The sequence below is a fragment of the Salvelinus fontinalis genome, chromosome 39 (assembly GCF_029448725.1).
Source record: "Salvelinus fontinalis isolate EN_2023a chromosome 39, ASM2944872v1, whole genome shotgun sequence".
Taxonomy (NCBI): domain Eukaryota; kingdom Metazoa; phylum Chordata; class Actinopteri; order Salmoniformes; family Salmonidae; genus Salvelinus; species Salvelinus fontinalis.
This window is the reverse complement of record NC_074703.1, coordinates 1,505,050-1,526,006: the sequence shown is the minus strand read 5'-3', so window position 1 is coordinate 1,526,006 and position 20,957 is coordinate 1,505,050. Positions and strand designations below refer to the sequence as shown.

General features: G+C 45.7%; 1 protein-coding gene across 2 annotated transcripts in view; it reads left to right on the top strand.

Moving 5' to 3' along the window:
• large1 (LARGE xylosyl- and glucuronyltransferase 1) overlaps positions 1 to 20,957 on the top strand; it is a 202,398-nt gene that overhangs the window by 37,336 nt on the left and 144,105 nt on the right. The window contains exon 2 of one of the 2 annotated variants that reach the window (XM_055906053.1): positions 4,830 to 5,029. In XM_055906053.1, the coding sequence (XP_055762028.1) occupies positions 4,924 to 5,029 (106 nt within the window). In that variant the 5' untranslated portion in view covers positions 4,830 to 4,923. Of the gene's footprint in view, positions 1 to 4,825; positions 5,030 to 20,957 lie in introns of both variants that reach the window. The other variant, XM_055906052.1, reaches the window with a different exon arrangement.

Below are 20,957 nucleotides of genomic sequence, written 5' to 3'. Positions count from 1 at the left end.
GGACTTCGCTAACAGGGGAGTGCCTTTAGCCAGAATGTCCTAGGCCTGGAGACAGACAGACAGCTAGGGAGAGAGAGAGACAGCTAGGGAGAGAGAGAGACAGCTAGGGAGAGAGAGAGACAGCTAGGGAGGGAGAGAGACAGCTAGGGAGAGAGAGAGACAGCTAGGGAGAGAGAGAGACAGCTAGGGAGAGAGAGAGACAGCTAGGGAGAGAGAGAGACAGCTAGGGAGAGAGAGAGACAGCTAGGGAGAGAGAGAGACAGCTAGGGAGAGATAGAGAGCTAGGTAGAGAGAGAGAGACAGCTAGGGAGAGAGAGAGACAGCTAGGGAGAGAGAGAGAGACGGCTAAGGGGAGAGAGACAGCTAGGGAGAGAGAGACAGCTAGGGAGAGAGAGACAGCTAGAGAGAGAGAGACAGCTAGAGAGAGAGAGACAGCTAGAGAGAGAGAGACAGCTAGAGAGAGAGAGACAGCTAGAGAGAGAGAGACAGCTAAGGAGAGAGAGAGACAGCTAGGGAGAGAGAGACAGCTAGGGAGAGACAGACAGCTAAGGAGCGAGAGACAGCTAGGGAGAGAGAGAGAGACAGCTAGGGAGAGAGAGAGAGAGAGACAGCTAGGGAGAGAGAGAGAGAGACAGCTAGGGAGAGAGAGACAGCTAGAGAGAGAGAGACAGCTAGAGAGAGAGAGACAGCTAGAGAGAGAGAGACAGCTAAGGAGAGAGAGAGACAGCTAGGGAGAGAGAGACAGCTAGGGAGAGACAGACAGCTAAGGAGCGAGAGACAGCTAGGGAGAGAGAGAGAGACAGCTAGGGAGAGAGAGAGAGAGAGACAGCTAGGGAGAGAGAGAGAGAGAGACAGCTAGGGAGAGAGAGAGAGACAGCTAAGGGGAGAGAGACAGCTAGGGAGAGAGAGACAGGTAGGGAGAGAGAGACAGCTAGAGAGAGAGAGACAGCTAGAGAGAGACAGACAGCTAGAGAGAGACAGACAGCTAGGGAGAGAGAGACAGCTAGGTAGAGAGAGAGACAGCTATAGAGAGAGACAGACAGCTAGGTAGAGAGACAGACAGCTAGAGAGAGACAGACAGCTAGGTAGAGAGAGAGACAGCTATAGAGAGAGACAGACAGCTATAGAGAGAGAGACAGCTAGAGAGAGAGAGACAGCTAGGGAGAGAGAGACAGCTAGGGAGAGAGAGACAGCTAGGGAGAGAGAGACAGCTATAGAGAGAGATAACTATAGAGAGAGACAGACAGCTAGGGAGAGACAGACAGCAAGGGAGAGAGAGACAGCTAGGGAGAGAGAGAGAGAGCTAGGGAGAGAGAGACAGACAGGTAGGTATGCTAGCTGTGAGACAGCCAGAGATCAACAGCTTGGGGACCCACAGGGGCCAGGGAGTCCCTCTGCTCCAGCTGTGGGACTGGGTGTGATCCAACCACTCCCCCTCCTCCCTGTCATGTTTCCCAGACACAGCTGGGTGCAAAGGTCACCTCCACAAAACTAATGTTATGCTCACCAGAACAGACAATATTTGGGCTTCCTACCGTACCCTAAACCTACAGTTGAAGTTGGAAGTTTACATACACTTCAGGTTGGAGTTATTAAAACTCGTTTTTCAACCACTCCACACATTTCTTGTTAACAAACTATAGTGTTGGCAAGTCGGTTAGGACATCTACTTTGTGCATGACACAAGTCATTTTTCCAACAGTTGTTTACAGACAGATTATTTTACTTATAATTCACTGTATCACAATTCCAGTGGGTCAGAAGTTTACATACACTAAGTTGACTGTGAAAATTATGTCATTGCTTTGGAAGCTTCTGATAGGCTAATTGACATAATTTGAGTCAAATGGAAGTGTACCTGAATATGTATTTCAAGGCCAACCTTCAAACTCAGTGCCTCTTTGCTTGACATCATGGGAAAATCAAAAGAAATCAGCCAAGACCTCAGAAAAAAGTCTGGTTCATCCTTGGGAGCAATTTCCAAACGTCTGAAGGTACCACGTTCATCTGTACAAACAATAGTACGCAAGTATAAACACCACAGGACCACGCAACTATCATACCGCTCAGGAAGGAGATGTGTGATGTCTCCTAGAGATGAACGGCCCCGTCGTTCTGCTGCCCCGTCGTTCTGCTGCCCCGTCATTCTGCGGCTCCGTGGTTCTGCTGCCCCGTCGTCCTGCTGCCCCGTCGTTCTGCTGCCCCGTCGTCCTGCTGCCCCGTCGTTCTGTTGCCCCGTCGTCCTGCTGCCCCGTCGTTCTGCTGCCCCGTCGTTCTGCGGTTCCGTGGTTCTGCTGCCCCGTCGTCCTGCTGCCCCGTCGTTCTGCTGCCCCGTCGTTCTGCTGCCCCGTCGTTCTGCTGCCCCGTCGTTCTGCTGCCCCGTCGTTCTGCTGCCCCGTCGTTCTGCTGGCCCCGTCGTTCTGCTGCCCCGTCGTTCTGCTGGCCCCGTCGCTCTGCTGCCCCGTCATTCTGCTGCCCCGTCGTCCTGCTGCCCCGTCGTTCTGCTGCCCCGTCGCTCTGCTGGCCCCGTCGTTCTGCTGCCCCGTCGTTCTGCTGGCCCCGTCGCTCTGCTGCCCCGTCGTTCTGCTGCCCCGTCGTTCTGCTGCCCCGTCGTTCTGCTGCCCCGTCATTCTGCGGCTCCGTGGTTCTGCTGCCCCGTCGTCCTGCTGCCCCGTCGTTCTGCTGCCCCGTCGTTCTGCTGCCCCGTCGTCCTGCTGCCCCGTCGTTCTGCTGCCCCGTCGTTCTGCTGCCCCGTCGTTCTGCGGCTCCGTGGTTCTGCTGCCCCGTCGTCCTGCTGCCCCGTCGTTCTGCTGCCCCGTCGTTCTGCTGCCCCGTCGTTCTGCTGCCCCGTCGTCCTGCTGCTCCGTCGTCCTGCTGCTCCGTCGTCCTGCTGCTCCGTCGTCCTGCTGCTCCGTCGTCCTGCTGCCCCGTCGTCCTGCTGCCCCGTCGTCCTGCTGCCCCGTCTTCTGCTGCTCCGTCGTCCTGCTGCCCCGTCGTCCTGCTGCCCCGTCGTTCTGCTGCCCCGTCGTCCTGCTGCCCCGTCGTTCTGCTGCCCCGTCGTCCTGCTGCCCCGTCGTTCTGCTGCCCCGTCGTCCTGCTGCCCCGTCGTCCTGCTGCCCCGTCGTCCTGCTGCCCCGTCGTCCTGCTGCCCCGTCGTTCTGCTGCCCCGTCGTCCTGCTGCCCCGTCGTTCTGCTGCCCCGTCGTCCTGCTGCCCCGTCGTTCTGCTGCCCCGTCGTCCTGCTGCCCCGTCGTCCTGCTGCCCCGTCGTTCTGCTGCCCCGTCGTTCTGCTGCCCCGTCGTTCTGCTGCCCCGTCGTTCTGCTGCCCCGTCGTTCTGCTGCCCCGTCGTTCTGCTGGCCCCGTCGTTCTGCTGCCCCGTCGTTCTGCTGCCCCGTCGTCCTGCTGCCCCGTCGTTCTGCTGCCCCGTCGTCCTGCTGCCCCGTCGTTCTGCTGCCCCGTCGTCCTGCTGCCCCGTCGTTCTGCTGCCCCGTCGTTCTGCTGGCCCCGTCGTTCTGCTGCCCCGTCGTTCTGCTGCCCCGTCGTCCTGTTGCCCCGTCGTCCTGTTGCCCCGTCGTCCTGCTGCCCCGTCGTCCTGCTGCCCCGTCGTTCTGCTGCCCCGTCGTTCTGCTGCCCCGTCGTTCTGCTGCCCCGTCGTTCTGCGGCTCCGTCGTTCTGCTGCTCCGTCGTCCTGCTGCCCCGTCGTCCTGCTGGTCCCGTCGGTCTGCTGGCCCTGTCGTTCTGCTGTCCCGTCGTTCTGCTGCCCCGTCGTTCTGCTGCCCCATCGTTCTGCAGTCGCAGACCGCTCCAACTGAACCCTGGTGGAGATTAAACATCGACTGGGGTCATGTGGCTCATCGGACAAATGTGTTTTGTAATGGAAAGAGGATTTATTATATCATAAATAGAGGCTTCGGCCTGCGCCACGTTACAGAGAGAATCAACTGACATATAGCGGCTAAAGTGGAGGGGGTCATCTCTACCAGGTGTGTGTGTGTGTGTGTGTGTGTGTGTGTGTGTGTGTGTGTGTGTGTGTGTGTGTGTGTGTGTGTGTGTGTGTGTGTGTGTGTGTGTGTGTGTGTGTGTGTGTGTGTGTGTGTGTGTGTGTGTGTGTGTGTGTGTGTGTGTGTGTGTGTGTGTGTGTGCGAGAGAGATATCTGGGAGAAAGAGAACTAACACATCTGTGAGTCTAATTCAAATTGCTGAACTCTTTTCCCTGAATGTCTGATTCATATTTTGGTCTGACAGGAGTTTGGGACACAACTTGGACACCTCTAGAGACTTTAACAGTATCTTCTCTGAAATAGCTTCCATGTAAAAGTTCCATTTGAAACAATCACCATAATTATGTATGCCTTTACCCACCATGAATTCTGAGCTTCGGGGGGAAAATAATCATCATTGAAAATAATTTTTATACCTCCTATTATGATCTAACTTATCCTGTCTCTCCCCCCTCCATTCCTCTCTCCCCTCCATTCCTCTCTCCCCTCCTTCCCTCTCTCCCCTCCTCTTCTCTCTCTCTCCTCCTCTTCTCTCTACCCTCCTGTCCTCTCTCATCTCCTGTCCTGTCCTCTCTATTCCCCTCTCTCCTCTCCTCTCCTCTTCTCTCTCCCCTACTCTTCTCTCTCCCCTCCTTTTCTCTCTCCCCTCCTCTTCTCTGTCCCCTACTCTTCTCTCTCCCCTCCTCTTCTCTCCCCTCCTCTTCTCTCTCCCCTCCTCTTCTCTCTACCCTCCTGTCTTCTCATCTCTCCTGTCCTCTTTCATCTCCTGTCCTCTCTCATCTCCTGTCCTCTCTCATCTCCTGTCCTCTCTCCTCTCCCCTCAGACAGTATCATGCCCCCCCCTGGCCAACAGCTGCTACCCACATAGAGGTCAGACTTTAGAGGTTGCTCCGCCTCTCGTTCTGGGCCGTCGCCACAGAGGATGCTGGGAATGTGTCGCGGACGCAGGAAGTTCCTCGCTGCCTCCCTCGCCCTGCTCTTCATCCCCGCTCTCACCTGGCTGTACCTTTCCGCTGGCAACTTCCAAGGTAGGACCCAACTCTCCTGAACCACCTGGTGGGGTAACCTGGCGTCTCTCCTCTGAACAGGCCTCCCTCTCTATTCATGTTGCAGGGTTTTACATTTTCAAAAGATTTCCCAAAATTGCCAGGTTTTCCAGAGATTCTGGGGAAACATGGGCATTTTTGGGGAATATTTTCAGTTGGTGGTCCTCTTGCTGCAGAATGTTTCCTGTCTGTTTCTCTTAAAGCACGTCACTAAACCCAGACTAGACTCCCAGAACCAGAAAACAGGACTATTTTTGTCAGGTTCTGGTTTGACTTGGTATTGTATTGCATCGGTCGGGTTTCTCCAGGTTATTCATGTCAAGCCTTCCCTTTCATAGCACCCGGTCTTATTCAGCCCACCATTGTTCTCTACGTACAAACACGGTCCTATCTTTGTGATGGCCCGTTCCAACTGGGGCTTATGTTGACAAATACCAAACGCTTTGAGATGCCATGCACCCAATGGTAGATCACACGCTGTGATTGGAGGAAACATGGTAGATCATACCCTGTGATTGGAGGAAGCATGGTAGATCACACACTGTGATTGGAGGAAGCATGGTAGATCACACGCTGTGATTGGAGGAAGCATGGTAGATCACACACTGTGATTGGAGGAAGCATGGTAGATCACACACTGTGATTGGAGGAAGCATGGTAGATCACACACTGTGATTGGAGGAAGCATGGTAGATCATACACTGTGATTGGAGGAAGCATGGTAGATCATACTGTGATTGGAGGAAGCATGGTAGATCACACGCTGTGATTGGAGGAAGCATGGTAGATCACACGCTGTGATTGGAGGAAGCATGGTAGATCACACGCTGTGATTGGAGGAAGCATGGTAGATCACACGCTGTGATCGGAGGAAGCATGGTAGATCACACGCTGTGATTGGAGGAAGCATGGTAGATCATACTGTGATTGGAGGAAGCATGGTAGATCACACGCTGTGATTGGAGGAAGCATGGTAGATCATACGCTGTGATTGGAGGAAGCATGGTAGATCATACACTGTGATTGGAGGAAGCATGGTAGATCATACACTGTGATTGGAGGAAGCATGGTAGATCATACTGTGATTGGAGGAAGCATGGTAGATCATACACTGTGATTGGAGGAAGCATGGTAGATCACACACTGTGATTGGAGGATACATGGTAGATCATACACTGTGATTGGAGGAAGCATGGTAGATTGCACACTGTGATTGGAGGAAACATGGTAGATCATACTAACATCATGGCCAACAGTCAGCATGGTCAACCCCTCCATTATCTCAGCCAATCATGGCTAGCCAGGGAGGATCCTGTCTTTCTACTTGTTTAAACTAGACTTATCATCAAAACATGTGATTCATATTTACAGAACAAGTTTGTCATTTAAGGCACATGAAAGTTTTAATTGTATTTTGAAAAAAATGGACTCTACTGTTGAAGTAGGAAGTAGCTTTTAGTCTGAGGACCCAGGCTACAGCAGTGCTAGGCTAGCACAGTGACTGTTCATCTCTTTTAGTCTGAGGACCCAGGCTACAGCAGTGCTAGGCTAGCACAGTGACTGTTCATCTCTTTTAGTCTGAGGACCCAGGCTACAGCAGTGCTAGGCTAGCATAGTGACCATCTCTTTTAGTCTGAGGACCCAGGCTACAGCAGTGCTAGGCTAGCACAGTGACTGGTCATCTCTTTTAGTCTGAGGACCCAGGCTACAGCAGTGCTAGGCTAGCACAGTGACTGTTCCATCTCTTTTAGTCTGAGAACCCAGGCTACAGCAGTGCTAGGCTAGAACAGTGACTGGTCATCTCTTTTAGTCTGAGGACCCAGGCTACAGCAGTGCTAGGCTAGCACAGTGACTGGTCATGTCTTTTAGTCTGAGGACCCAGGCTACAGCAGTGCTAGGCTAGCACAGTGACTGTTCATGTCTTTTAGTCTGAGGACCCAGGCTACAGCAGTGCTAGGCTAGCACAGTGACTGGTCATGTCTTTTAGTCTGAGGACCCAGGCTACAGCAGCGCTAGGCTAGCACAGTGACTGTTAACCTCTTTTAGTCTGAGGACCCAGGCTACAGCAGTGCTAGGCTAGCACAGTGACCATCTCTTTTAGTCTGAGGACCCAGGCTACAACAGTGCTAGGCTAGCACAGTGACTGGTCACCTCTTTTAGTCTGAGGACCCAGGCTACATTCTCTTTTTTAAACAGTTGCAGGCGACTCTGTGTGTGTGTGTGTGTGTGTGTGTGTGTGTGTGTGTGTGTGTGTGTGTGTGTGTGTGTGTGTGTGTGTGTGTGTGTGTGTGTGTGTGTGTGTGTGTGTGTTTTGTTAAAGGGTTCCAGAATGTTGCTGTATCCTCTGCTTTCCCCCCCTGGCCTTGGTGTGATTTGTACTCTAGCCAAAGGGGAGGTACAGCTACCAGCTCCCTCTTTTAATGAAATGTCACCGTTTTTGTCTTCGGCTCAGATTTATATCCCCCTGGTCTTCGTTTTGGGGTATGGAGGCAGGGACAGGAGACATACGCCGGGAGAGGACACACACACACACACACACACACACACACACACACACACACACACACACACACACACACACACACACTACCCCATCTCAGAGCCCCTGAGCCCCTTCTGAAGTCTATTTCATCCAGGCTGTAATTAAACTGAATGTATTGGCTAGGTCTGGATAAACAGTCATTAGTTTTTTGTTGTTGAGGTGCTCTGTGATTGCATATGGCTGTATTCACACAGGACGGAGCAGCCAAAGCCAGTTGGACCTGGTCTTTACGCCACTGCCTGGCCATTTCGTTTTTGACTTTTCAGCCTCTCTTTTTCTGTGTCCCTCTGTAAAAACTGATCATCTATGTGAATGCCCCGTAACATTATCCAATACAGCACACAGGAAACAGACTGTTTTCTGTCATGGGAACCGCAGCACATTCAAATGTAATGTTGTTACCATCTGCAGGCTTATCCAGAGAGACTTAGAGCAGTGAGTCATTTAGCTGAGTCATTTAGCTGACTCTTATCCAGAGAGACTTAGAGCAGTGAGTCATTTAGCTGAGTCATTTAGCTGACTCTTATCCAGAGAGACTTAGAGCAGTGAGTCATTTAGCTGAGTCATTTAGCTGACTCTTATCCAGAGAGACTTAGAGCAGTGAGTCATTTAGATGACTCTCTGATCCAGAGACTTAAAGTAGTGAGTCATTTAGCAGACTCTCTGATCCAGAGAGTCTTACAGTAGGGAGTCATTTAGCAGACTCTCTGATCCAGAGAGACTTACAGTAGTGAGTCATTTAGCAGACTCTCTGATCCAGAGAGACTAACAGTAGTGAGTCATTTAGCAGACTCTCTTATCCAGAGAGACTTACAGTAGTGAGTCATTTAGAAGACTCTCTTATCCAGAGAGACTTACAGTAGGGAGTCATTTAGATGACTCTCTGATCCAGAGAGACTTACAGTAGGGAGTCATTTAGCAGACTCTCTGATCCAGAGAGACTTACAGTAGTGAGTCATTTAGATGACTCTCTGATCCAGAGAGACTTACAGTAGTGAGTCATTTAGATGACTCTCTGATCCAGAGAGACTTACAGTAGGGAGTCATTTAGCAGACTCTCTGATCCAGAGAGACTTACAGTAGAGAGTCATTTAACAGACTCTCTTATCCAGAGAGACTAACAGTAGGGAGTCATTTAGCTGACTCTCTGATCCAGAGAGTCTTACAGTAGGGAGTCATTTAACAGACTCTCTTATCCAGAGAGACTTACAGTAGTGAGTCATTTAGATGACTCTCTGATCCAGAGACTTACAGTAGTGAGTCATTTAGAAGACTCTCTGATCCAGAGAGACTTACAGTAGGGAGTCATTTAGCAGACTCTGTTACCCAGAGAGACTTACAGTAGTGAGTCATTTAGCTGACTCTCTGATCCAGAGACTTACAGTAGTGAGTCATTTAACAGACTCTGTTACCCAGAGAGACTTACAGTAGTGAGTCATTTAACAGACTCTGTTACCCAGAGAGACTTACAGTAGTGAGTCATTTAACAGACTCTGTTACCCAGAGAGACTTACAGTAGTGAGTCATTTAACAGACTCTGTTACCCAGAGAGACTTACAGTAGAGAGTCATTTAGCAGACTCTCATCCAGAGAGAATTACAGTAATAAGTGCATATATTTTCACACGGGTCCCCCCCGTGGGAATCGAACCCCCTGGTGTTGTACGTGCCATGCTCTACCAACTGAGCCAGCATATGTGTTCTCTATAGTGTCTGACTATGAGAAGATGCTGTGTGTTCAGCTCATGTCTTGCCAATCAGGAACAACGTAAAGATGTTAAAATATGCCCATTCTGGTCATGAATACTTCATGCTTTGGTGGCCATATATGTCCCTTAATGATGACATGTAAAGGAGGGTGTTTTTGCCTGGTGATCTGTATAACTAACTACCGTGATGTAAAATCACCGTATTGGAGCTCGGGGCCTCCCGCAACGACGCAGCGGTCCGAGGCACTGCATCTCAGTGTTACGGCTTCACTACAGCCTGGGGTTCGATTCCAGGCTGTATCACAACCGGCTGTGACCTGGAGTCTCATAAAGAGGTGAGCAATTGGCTCAGCGTCGTCCGGGTTACGGGAGGGTTTGGCCGGGGAGGGGGGGGGGGGGGGGGGGGCTTTACTTGGCTCATCACGCTGTAGCGACCCCTTGTGGCGGGCCGGGCGCCTACAGGCTGACTCCGGTCATCAGTTGAACAGTTTTTCCTCCGACACATTGGTGCAGCTGGTTTCCCGGGTTACGCAGGCGGGTGTTAAGGAGCGCGGTTTGGCGGGTCATGTTTCAGAGGACGCTTGACTTGACCATCTCCTCTCCCGAGCTCGTTGGGGAGTTGCAGCGATGAGACAAGATTGAAATCATGAAATTGGGGAGACAAAGGCAGGAGGGACAAAGAAAGAAACAAAACTATTGGACTGAACAGCCACTCAGTCCTTAGTGGACCTATCTAACACCTTATTCAGTCCTTAGTGGACCTATCTAACACCTCATTCAGTCCTTAGTGGACCTATCTAACACCTTATTCAGTCCTTAGTGGACCTATCTAACACCTTATTCAGTCCTTAGTGGACCTATCTAACACCTTATTCAGTCCTTAGTGGACCTATCTAACACCTTATTCAGTCCTTAGTGGATCTACTGTATCTAACACCTTATTCAGTCCTTAGTGGACCTACTGTATCTAACACCTTATTCAGTCCTTAGTGGATCTACTGTATCTAACACCTTATTCAGTCCTTAGTGGTCCTACTGTATCTAACACCTTATTCAGTCCTTAGTGGTCCTACTGTATCTAACACCTTATTCAGTCCTTAGTGGTCCTATCTAACACCTTATTCAGTCCTTAGTGGACCTATCTAACACCTTATTCAGTCCTTAGTGGTCCTACTGTATCTAACACCTTATTCAGTCCTTAGTGGATCTACTGTATCTAACACCTTATTCAGTCCTTAGTGATCCTACTGTATCTAACACCTTATTCAGTCCTTAGTGGACCTACTGTATCTAACACCTTATTCAGTCCTTAGTGGACCTATCTAACACCTTATTCAGTCCTTAGTGGATCTACTGTATCTAACACCTCATTCAGTCCTTAGTGGTCCTACTGTATCTAACACCTTATTCAGTCCTTAGTGGATCTACTGTATCTAACACCTTATTCAGTCCTTAGTGGTCCTACTGTATCTAACACCTTATTCAGTCCTTAGTGGACCTACTGTATCTAACACCTTATTCAGTCCTTAGTGGTCCTACTGTATCTAACACCTTATTCAGTCCTTAGTGGACCTACTGTATCTAACACCTTATTCAGTCCTTAGTGGATCTACTGTATCTAACACCTTATTCAGTCCTTAGTGGTCCTACTGTATCTAACACCTTATTCAGTCCTTAGTGGACCTATCTAACACCTCATTCAGTCCTTAGTGGACCTATCTAACACCTTATTCAGTCCTTAGTGGACCTATCTAACACCTTATTCAGTCCTTAGTGGATCTACTGTATCTAACACCTTATTCAGTCCTTAGTGGACCTACTGTATCTAACACCTTATTCAGTCCTTAGTGGATCTACTGTATCTAACACCTTATTCAGTCCTTAGTGGTCCTACTGTATCTAACACCTTATTCAGTCCTTAGTGGACCTACTGTATCTAACACCTTATTCAGTCCTTAGTGGTCCTACTGTATCTAACACCTTATTCAGTCCTTAGTGGACCTATCTAACACCTTATTCAGTCCTTAGTGGACCTATCTAACACCTTATTCAGTCCTTAGTGGACCTATCTAACACCTTATTCAGTCCTTAGTGGATCTACTGTATCTAACACCTTATTCAGTCCTTAGTGGACCTACTGTATCTAACACCTTATTCAGTCCTTAGTGGTCCTACTGTATCTAACACCTTATTCAGTCCTTAGTGGTCCTATCTAACACCTTATTCAGTCCTTAGTGGACCTATCTAACACCTTATTCAGTCCTTAGTGGTCCTACTGTATCTAACACCTTATTCAGTCCTTAGTGGATCTACTGTATCTAACACCTTATTCAGTCCTTAGTGGACCTACTGTATCTAACACCTTATTCAGTCCTTAGTGATCCTACTGTATCTAACACCTTATTCAGTCCTTAGTGGACCTACTGTATCTAACACCTTATTCAGTCCTTAGTGGACCTATCTAACACCTTATTCAGTCCTTAGTGGATCTACTGTATCTAACACCTTATTCAGTCCTTAGTGGATCTACTGTATCTAACACCTTATTCAGTCCTTAGTGGTCCTACTGTATCTAACACCTTATTCAGTCCTTAGTGGACCTACTGTATCTAACACCTTATTCAGTCCTTAGTGGATCTACTGTATCTAACACCTTATTCAGTCCTTAGTGGTCCTACTGTATCTAACACCTTATTCAGTCCTTAGTTGACCTATCTAACACCTCATTCAGTCCTTAGTGGACCTATCTAACACCTTATTCAGTCCTTAGTGGACCTATCTAACACCTTATTCAGTCCTTAGTGGACCTATCTAACACCTTATTCAGTCCTTAGTGGACCTATCTAACACCTTATTCAGTCCTTAGTGGATCTACTGTATCTAACACCTTATTCAGTCCTTAGTGGACCTACTGTATCTAACACCTTATTCAGTCCTTAGTGGATCTACTGTATCTAACACCTTATTCAGTCCTTAGTGGTCCTACTGTATCTAACACCTTATTCAGTCCTTAGTGGACCTACTGTATCTAACACCTTATTCAGTCCTTAGTGGTCCTACTGTATCTAACACCTTATTCAGTCCTTAGTGGACCTATCTAACACCTTATTCAGTCCTTAGTGGACCTATCTAACACCTTATTCAGTCCTTAGTGGACCTATCTAACACCTTATTCAGTCCTTAGTGGATCTACTGTATCTAACACCATATTCAGTCCTTAGTGGACCTACTGTATCTAACACCTTATTCAGTCCTTAGTGGTCCTACTGTATCTAACACCTTATTCAGTCCTTAGTGGTCCTATCTAACACCTTATTCAGTCCTTAGTGGACCTATCTAACACCTTTTTCAGTCCTTAGTGGTCCTACTGTATCTAACACCTTATTCAGTCCTTAGTGGATCTACTGTATCTAACACCTTATTCAGTCCTTAGTGGACCTACTGTATCTAACACCTTATTCAGTCCTTAGTGATCCTACTGTATCTAACACCTTATTCAGTCCTTAGTGGACCTACTGTATCTAACACCTTATTCAGTCCTTAGTGGACCTATCTAACACCTTATTCAGTCCTTAGTGGATCTACTGTATCTAACACCTTATTCAGTCCTTAGTGGTCCTACTGTATCTAACACCTTATTCAGTCCTTAGTGGACCTACTGTATCTAACACCTTATTCAGTCCTTAGTGGTCCTACTGTATCTAACACCTTATTCAGTCCTTAGTGGACCTACTGTATCTAACACCTTATTCAGTCCTTAGTGGTCCTACTGTATCTAACACCTTATTCAGTCCTTAGTGGACCTACTGTATCTAACACCTTATTCAGTCCTTAGTGGACCTACTGTATCTAACACCTTATTCAGTCCTTAGTGGTCCTACTGTACCTAACACCTTATTCAGTCCTTAGTGGACCTACTGTATCTAACACCTTATTCAGTCCTTAGTGGACCTATCTAACACCTTATTCAGTCCTTAGTGGTCCTACTGTATCTAACACCTTATTCAGTCCTTAGTGGTCCTACTGTATCTAACACCTTATTCAGTCCTTAGTGGACCTATCTAACACCTTATTCAGTCCTTAGTGAACATACTGTATCTAACACCTTATTCAGTCCTTAGTGGATCTACTGTATCTAACACCTTATTCAGTCCTTAGTGGTCCTACTGTATCTAACACCTTATTCAGTCCTTAGTGGTCCTACTGTATCTAACACCTTATTCAGTCCTTAGTGGACCTATCTAACACCTTATTCAGTCCTTAGTGGTCCTACTGTATCTAACACCTTATTCAGTCCTTAGTGGTCCTACTGTATCTAACACCTTATTCAGTCCTTAGTGGTCCTACTGTATCTAACACCTTATTCAGTCCTTAGTGGTCCTACTGTATCTAACACCTTATTCAGTCCTTAGTGAACATACTGTATCTAACACCTTATTCAGTCCTTAGTGGTCCTACTGTATCTAACACCTTATTCAGTCCTTAGTGGTCCTACTGTATCTAACACCTTATTCAGTCCTTAGTGGTCCTATCTAACACCTTATTCAGTCCTTAGTGGATCTACTGTATCTAACACCTTATTCAGTCCTTAGTGGACCTACTGTATCTAACACCTTATTCAGTCCTTAGTGGACCTACTGTATCTAACACCTTATTCAGTCCTTAGTGGACCTACTGTATCTAACACCTTATTCAGTCCTTAGTGGTCCTACTGTATCTAACACCTTATTCAGTCCCTAGTGGTCCTACTGTATCTAACACCTTATTCAGTCCTTAGTGGACCTACTGTATCTAACACCTTATTCAGTCCTTAGTGGACCTACTGTATCTAACACCTTATTCAGTCCTTAGTGGTCCTACTGTATCTAACACCTTATTCAGTCCTTAGTGGACCTACTGTATCTAACACCTTATTCAGTCCTTAGTGATCCTACTGTAGCTAACACCTTATTCGGTCCTTAGTGGACCTATCTAACACCTTATTCAGTCCTTAGTGGACCTATCTAACACCTTATTCAGTTCTTAGTGGACCTACTGTATCTAACACCTTATTCAGTCCTTAGTGGACCTATCTAACACCTTATTCAGTCCCTAGTGGACCTACTGTATCTAACACCTTATTCAGTCCTTAGTGGTCCTACTGTATCTAACACCTTATTCAGTCCTTAGTGGACCTACTGTATCTAACACCTTATTCAGTCCTTAGTGGTCCTACTGTATCTAACACCTTATTCAGTCCTTAGTGGACCTACTGTATCTAACACCTTATTCAGTCCTTAGTGGTCCTACTGTATCTAACACCTTATTCAGTCCTTAGTGGTCCTACTGTATCTAACACCTTATTCAGTCCTTAGTGGTCCTACTGTATCTAACACCTTATTCAGTCCTTAGTGGTCCTACTGTATCTAACACCTTATTCAGTCCTTAGTGGTCCTACTGTATCTAACACCTTATTCAGTCCTTAGTGGACCTACTGTATCTAACACCTTATTCAGTCCTTAGTGGACCTATCTAACACCTTATTCAGCCCTTAGTGGAGCTACTGTATCTAACACCTTATTCAGCCCTTAGTGGAGCTACTGTATCTAACACCTTATTCAGTCCTTAGTGGACCTATCTAACACCTTATTCAGTCCTTAGTGGTCCTATCTAACACCTTATTCAGTCCTTAGTGGTCCTACTGTATCTAACACCTTATTCAGCCCTTAGTGGTCCTACTGTATCTAACACCTTATTCAGTCCTTAGTGGTCCTACTGTATCTAACACCTTATTCAGTCCTTAGTGGACCTACTGTATCTAACACCTTATTCAGTCCTTAGTGGTCCTACTGTATCTAACACCTTATTCAGTCCTTAGTGGACCTACTGTATCTAACACCTTATTCAGTCCTTAGTGGTCCTACTGTATCTAACACCTTATTCAGTCCTTAGTGGACCTACTGTATCTAACACCTTATTCAGTCCTTAGTGGACCTACTGTATCTAACACCTTATTCAGTCCTTAGTGGTCCTACTGTACCTAACACCTTATTCAGTCCTTAGTGGACCTACTGTATCTAACACCTTATTCAGTCCTTAGTGGACCTATCTAACACCTTATTCAGTCCTTAGTGGTCCTACTGTATCTAACACCTTATTCAGTCCTTAGTGGTCCTACTGTATCTAACACCTTATTCAGTCCTTAGTGGACCTACTGTATCTAACACCTTATTCAGTCCTTAGTGGACCTACTGTATCTAACACCTTATTCAGTCCTTAGTGGTCCTACTGTATCTAACACCTTATTCAGTCCTTAGTGGACCTACTGTATCTAACACCTTATTCAGTCCTTAGTGGACCTACTGTATCTAACACCTTATTCAGTCCTTAGTGGTTCTACTGTATCTAACACCTTATTCAGTCCTTAGTGGACCTATCTAACACCTTATTCAGTCCTTAGTGGACCTACTGTATCTAACACCTTATTCAGTCCTTAGTGGATCTACTGTATCTAACACCTTATTCAGTCCTTAGTGGTCCTACTGTATCTAACACCTTATTCAGTCCTTAGTGGACCTACTGTATCTAACACCTTATTCAGTCCTTAGTGGACCTACTGTATCTAACACCTTATTCAGTCCTTAGTGGACCTACTGTATCTAACACCTTATTCAGTCCTTAGTGGACCTACTGTATCTAACACCTTATTCAGTCCTTAGTGGACCTACTGTATCTAACACCTTTTTCAGTCCTTAGTGGTCCTACTGTATCTAACACCTTATTCAGTCCTTAGTGGATCTACTGTATCTAACACCTTATTCAGTCCTTAGTGGACCTACTGTATCTAACACCTTATTCAGTCCTTAGTGATCCTACTGTATCTAACACCTTATTCAGTCCTTAGTGGACCTACTGTATCTAACACCTTATTCAGTCCTTAGTGGACCTATCTAACACCTTATTCAGTCCTTAGTGGATCTACTGTATCTAACACCTTATTCAGTCCTTAGTGGTCCTACTGTATCTAACACCTTATTCAGTCCTTAGTGGACCTACTGTATCTAACACCTTATTCAGTCCTTAGTGGTCCTACTGTATCTAACACCTTATTCAGTCCTTAGTGGACCTACTGTATCTAACACCTTATTCAGTCCTTAGTGGTCCTACTGTATCTAACACCTTATTCAGTCCTTAGTGGACCTACTGTATCTAACACCTTATTCAGTCCTTAGTGGATCTACTGTATCTAACAACTTATTCAGTCCTTAGTGGTCCTACTGTATCTAACACCTTATTCAGTCCTTAGTGGATCTACTGTATCTAACACCTTATTCAGTCCTTAGTGGTCCTACTGTATCTAACACCTTATTCAGTCCTTAGTGGACCTACTGTATCTAACACCTTATTCAGTCCTTAGTGGTCCTACTGTATCTAACACCTTATTCAGTCCTTAGTGGACCTACTGTATCTAACACCTTATTCAGTCCTTAGTGGACCTACTGTATCTAACACCTTATTCAGTCCTTAGTGGTCCTACTGTATCTAACACCTTATTCAGTCCTTAGTGGACCTACTGTATCTAACACCTTATTCAGTCCTTAGTGGACCTATCTAACACCTTATTCAGTCCTTAGTGGTCCTACTGTATCTAACACCTTATTCAGTCCTTAGTGGTCCTACTGTATCTAACACCTTATTCAGTCCTTAGTGGACCTACTGTATCTAACACCTTATTCAGTCCTTAGTGGACCTACTGTATCTAACACCTTATTCAGTCCTTAGTGGTCCTACTGTATCTAACACCTTATTCAGTCCTTAGTGGACCTACTGTATCTAACACCTTATTCAGTCCTTAGTGGACCTACTGTATCTAACACCTTATTCAGTCCTTAGTGGTTCTACTGTATCTAACACCTTATTCAGTCCTTAGTGGACCTATCTAACACCTTATTCAGTCCTTAGTGAACATACTGTATCTAACACCTTATTCAGTCCTTAGTGGATCTACTGTATCTAACACCTTATTCAGTCCTTAGTGGTCCTACTGTATCTAACACCTTATTCAGTCCTTAGTGGTCCTACTGTATCTAACACCTTATTCAGTCCTTAGTGGACCTATCTAACACCTTATTCAGTCCTTAGTGGTCCTACTGTATCTAACACCTTATTCAGTCCTTAGTGGTCCTACTGTATCTAACACCTTATTCAGTCCTTAGTGGTCCTACTGTATCTAACACCTTATTCAGTCCTTAGTGGTCCTACTGTATCTAACACCTTATTCAGTCCTTAGTGAACATACTGTATCTAACACCTTATTCAGTCCATAGTGGTCCTAATGTATCTAACACCTTATTCAGTCCTTAGTGGTCCTACTGTATCTAACACCTTATTCAGTCCTTAGTGGTCCTATCTAACACCTTATTCAGTCCTTAGTGGATCTACTGTATCTAACACCTTATTCAGTCCTTAGTGGACCTACTGTATCTAACACCTTATTCAGTCCTTAGTGGACCTACTGTATCTAACACCTTATTCAGTCCTTAGTGGACCTACTGTATCTAACACCTTATTCAGTCCTTAGTGGTCCTACTGTATCTAACACCTTATTCAGTCCCTAGTGGTCCTACTGTATCTAACACCTTATTCAGTCCTTAGTGGACCTACTGTATCTAACACCTTATTCAGTCCTTAGTGGACCTACTGTATCTAACACCTTATTCAGTCCTTAGTGGTCCTACTGTATCTAACACCTTATTCAGTCCTTAGTGGACCTACTGTATCTAACACCTTATTCAGTCCTTAGTGATCCTACTGTAGCTAACACCTTATTCGGTCCTTAGTGGACCTATCTAACACCTTATTCAGTCCTTAGTGGACCTATCTAACACCTTATTCAGTTCTTAGTGGACCTACTGTATCTAACACCTTATTCAGTCCTTAGTGGACCTATCTAACACCTTATTCAGTCCCTAGTGGACCTACTGTATCTAACACCTTATTCAGTCCTTAGTGGTCCTACTGTATCTAACACCTTATTCAGTCCTTAGTGGACCTACTGTATCTAACACCTTATTCAGTCCTTAGTGGTCCTACTGTATCTAACACCTTATTCAGTCCTTAGTGGACCTACTGTATCTAACACCTTATTCAGTCCTTAGTGGTCCTACTGTATCTAACACCTTATTCAGTCCTTAGTGGTCCTACTGTATCTAACACCTTATTCAATCCTTAGTGGTCCTACTGTATCTAACACCTTATTCAGTCCTTAGTGGTCCTACTGTATCTAACACCTTATTCAGTCCTTAGTGGACCTATCTAACACCTTATTCAGTCCTTAGTGGACCTACTGTATCTAACACCTTATTCAGTCCTTAGTGGACCTACTGTATCTAACACCTTATTCAGTCCTTAGTGGTCCTACTGTATCTAACACCTTATTCAGTCCTTAGTGGTCCTACTGTATCTAACACCTTATTCAGTCCTTAGTGGACCTACTGTATCTAACACCTTATTCAGTCCTTAGTGGACCTATCTAACACCTTATTCAGCCCTTAGTGGAGCTACTGTATCTAACACCTTATTCAGCCCTTAGTGGAGCTACTGTATCTAACACCTTATTCAGTCCTTAGTGGACCTATCTAACACCTTATTCAGTCCTTAGTGGTCCTATCTAACACCTTATTCAGTCCTTAGTGGTCCTACTGTATCTAACACCTTATTCAGCCCTTAGTGGTCCTACTGTATCTAACACCTTATTCAGTCCTTAGTGGTCCTACTGTATCTAACACCTTATTCAGTCCTTAGTGGTCCTACTGTATCTAACACCTTATTCAGTCCTTAGTGGACCTACTGTATCTAACACCTTATTCAGTCCTTAGTGGTCCTACTGTATCTAACACCTTATTCAGTCCTTAGTGGACCTACTGTATCTAACACCTTATTCAGTCCTTAGTGGTCCTACTGTATCTAACACCTTATTCAGTCCTTAGTGGACCTACTGTATCTAACACCTTATTCAGTCCTTAGTGGACCTACTGTATCTAACACCTTATTCAGTCCTTAGTGGTCCTACTGTACCTAACACCTTATTCAGTCCTTAGTGGACCTACTGTATCTAACACCTTATTCAGTCCTTAGTGGACCTATCTAACACCTTATTCAGTCCTTAGTGGTCCTACTGTATCTAACACCTTATTCAGTCCTTAGTGGTCCTACTGTATCTAACACCTTATTCAGTCCTTAGTGGACCTACTGTATCTAACACCTTATTCAGTCCTTAGTGGACCTACTGTATCTAACACCTTATTCAGTCCTTAGTGGTCCTACTGTATCTAACACCTTATTCAGTCCTTAGTGGACCTACTGTATCTAACACCTTATTCAGTCCTTAGTGGACCTACTGTATCTAACACCTTATTCAGTCCTTAGTGGTTCTACTGTATCTAACACCTTATTCAGTCCTTAGTGGACCTATCTAACACCTTATTCAGTCCTTAGTGGACCTACTGTATCTAACACCTTATTCAGTCCTTAGTGGATCTACTGTATCTAACACCTTATTCAGTCCTTAGTGGTCCTACTGTATCTAACACCTTATTCAGTCCTTAGTGGACCTACTGTATCTAACACCTTATTCAGTCCTTAGTGGACCTACTGTATCTAACACCTTATTCAGTCCTTAGTGGACCTACTGTATCTAACACCTTATTCAGTCCTTAGTGGACCTACTGTATCTAACACCTTATTCAGTCCTTAGTGGTCCTACTGTATCTAACACCTTATTCAGTCCTTAGTGGTCCTACTGTATCTAACACCTTATTCAGTCCTTAGTGGTCCTACTGTATCTAACACCTTATTCAGTCCTTAGTGGTCCTACTGTATCTAACACCTTATTCAGTCCTTAGTGGTCCTACTGTATCTAACACCTTATTCAGTCCTTAGTGGTCCTACTGTATCTAACACCTTATTCAGTCCTTAGTGGACCTACTGTATCTAACACCTTATTCAGTCCTTAGTGGACCTACTGTATCTAACACCTTACTCAGTCCTTAGTGGTCCTACTGTATCTAACACCTTATTCAGTCCTTAGTGGTCCTACTGTATCTAACACCTTACTCAGTCCTTAGTGGACCTACTGTATCTAACACCTTATTCAGTCCTTAGTGGACCTACTGTATCTAACACCTTATTCAGTCCTTAGTGGTCCTACTGTATCTAACACCTTATTCAGTCCTTAGTGGACCTATCTAACACCTTATTCAGTCCTTAGTGGACCTACTGTATCTAACACCTTATTCAGTCCTTAGTGGACCTACTGTATCTAACACCTTATTCAGTCCTTAGTGGTCCTACTGTATCTAACACCTTATTCAGTCCTTAGTGGACCTACTGTATCTAACACCTTATTCAGTCCTTAGTGGTCCTACTGTATCTAACACCTTATTCAGTCCTTAGTGGTCCTATCTAACACCTTATTCAGTCCTTAGTGGTCCTACTGTATCTAACACCTTACTCAGTCCTTAGTGGTCCTACTGTATCTAACACCTTATTCAGTCCTTAGTGGTCCTACTGTATCTAACACCTTATTCAGTCCTTAGTGGACCTACTGTATCTAACACCTTATTCAGTCCTTAGTGGTCCTATCTAACACCTTATTCAGTCCTTAGTGGTCCTATCTAACA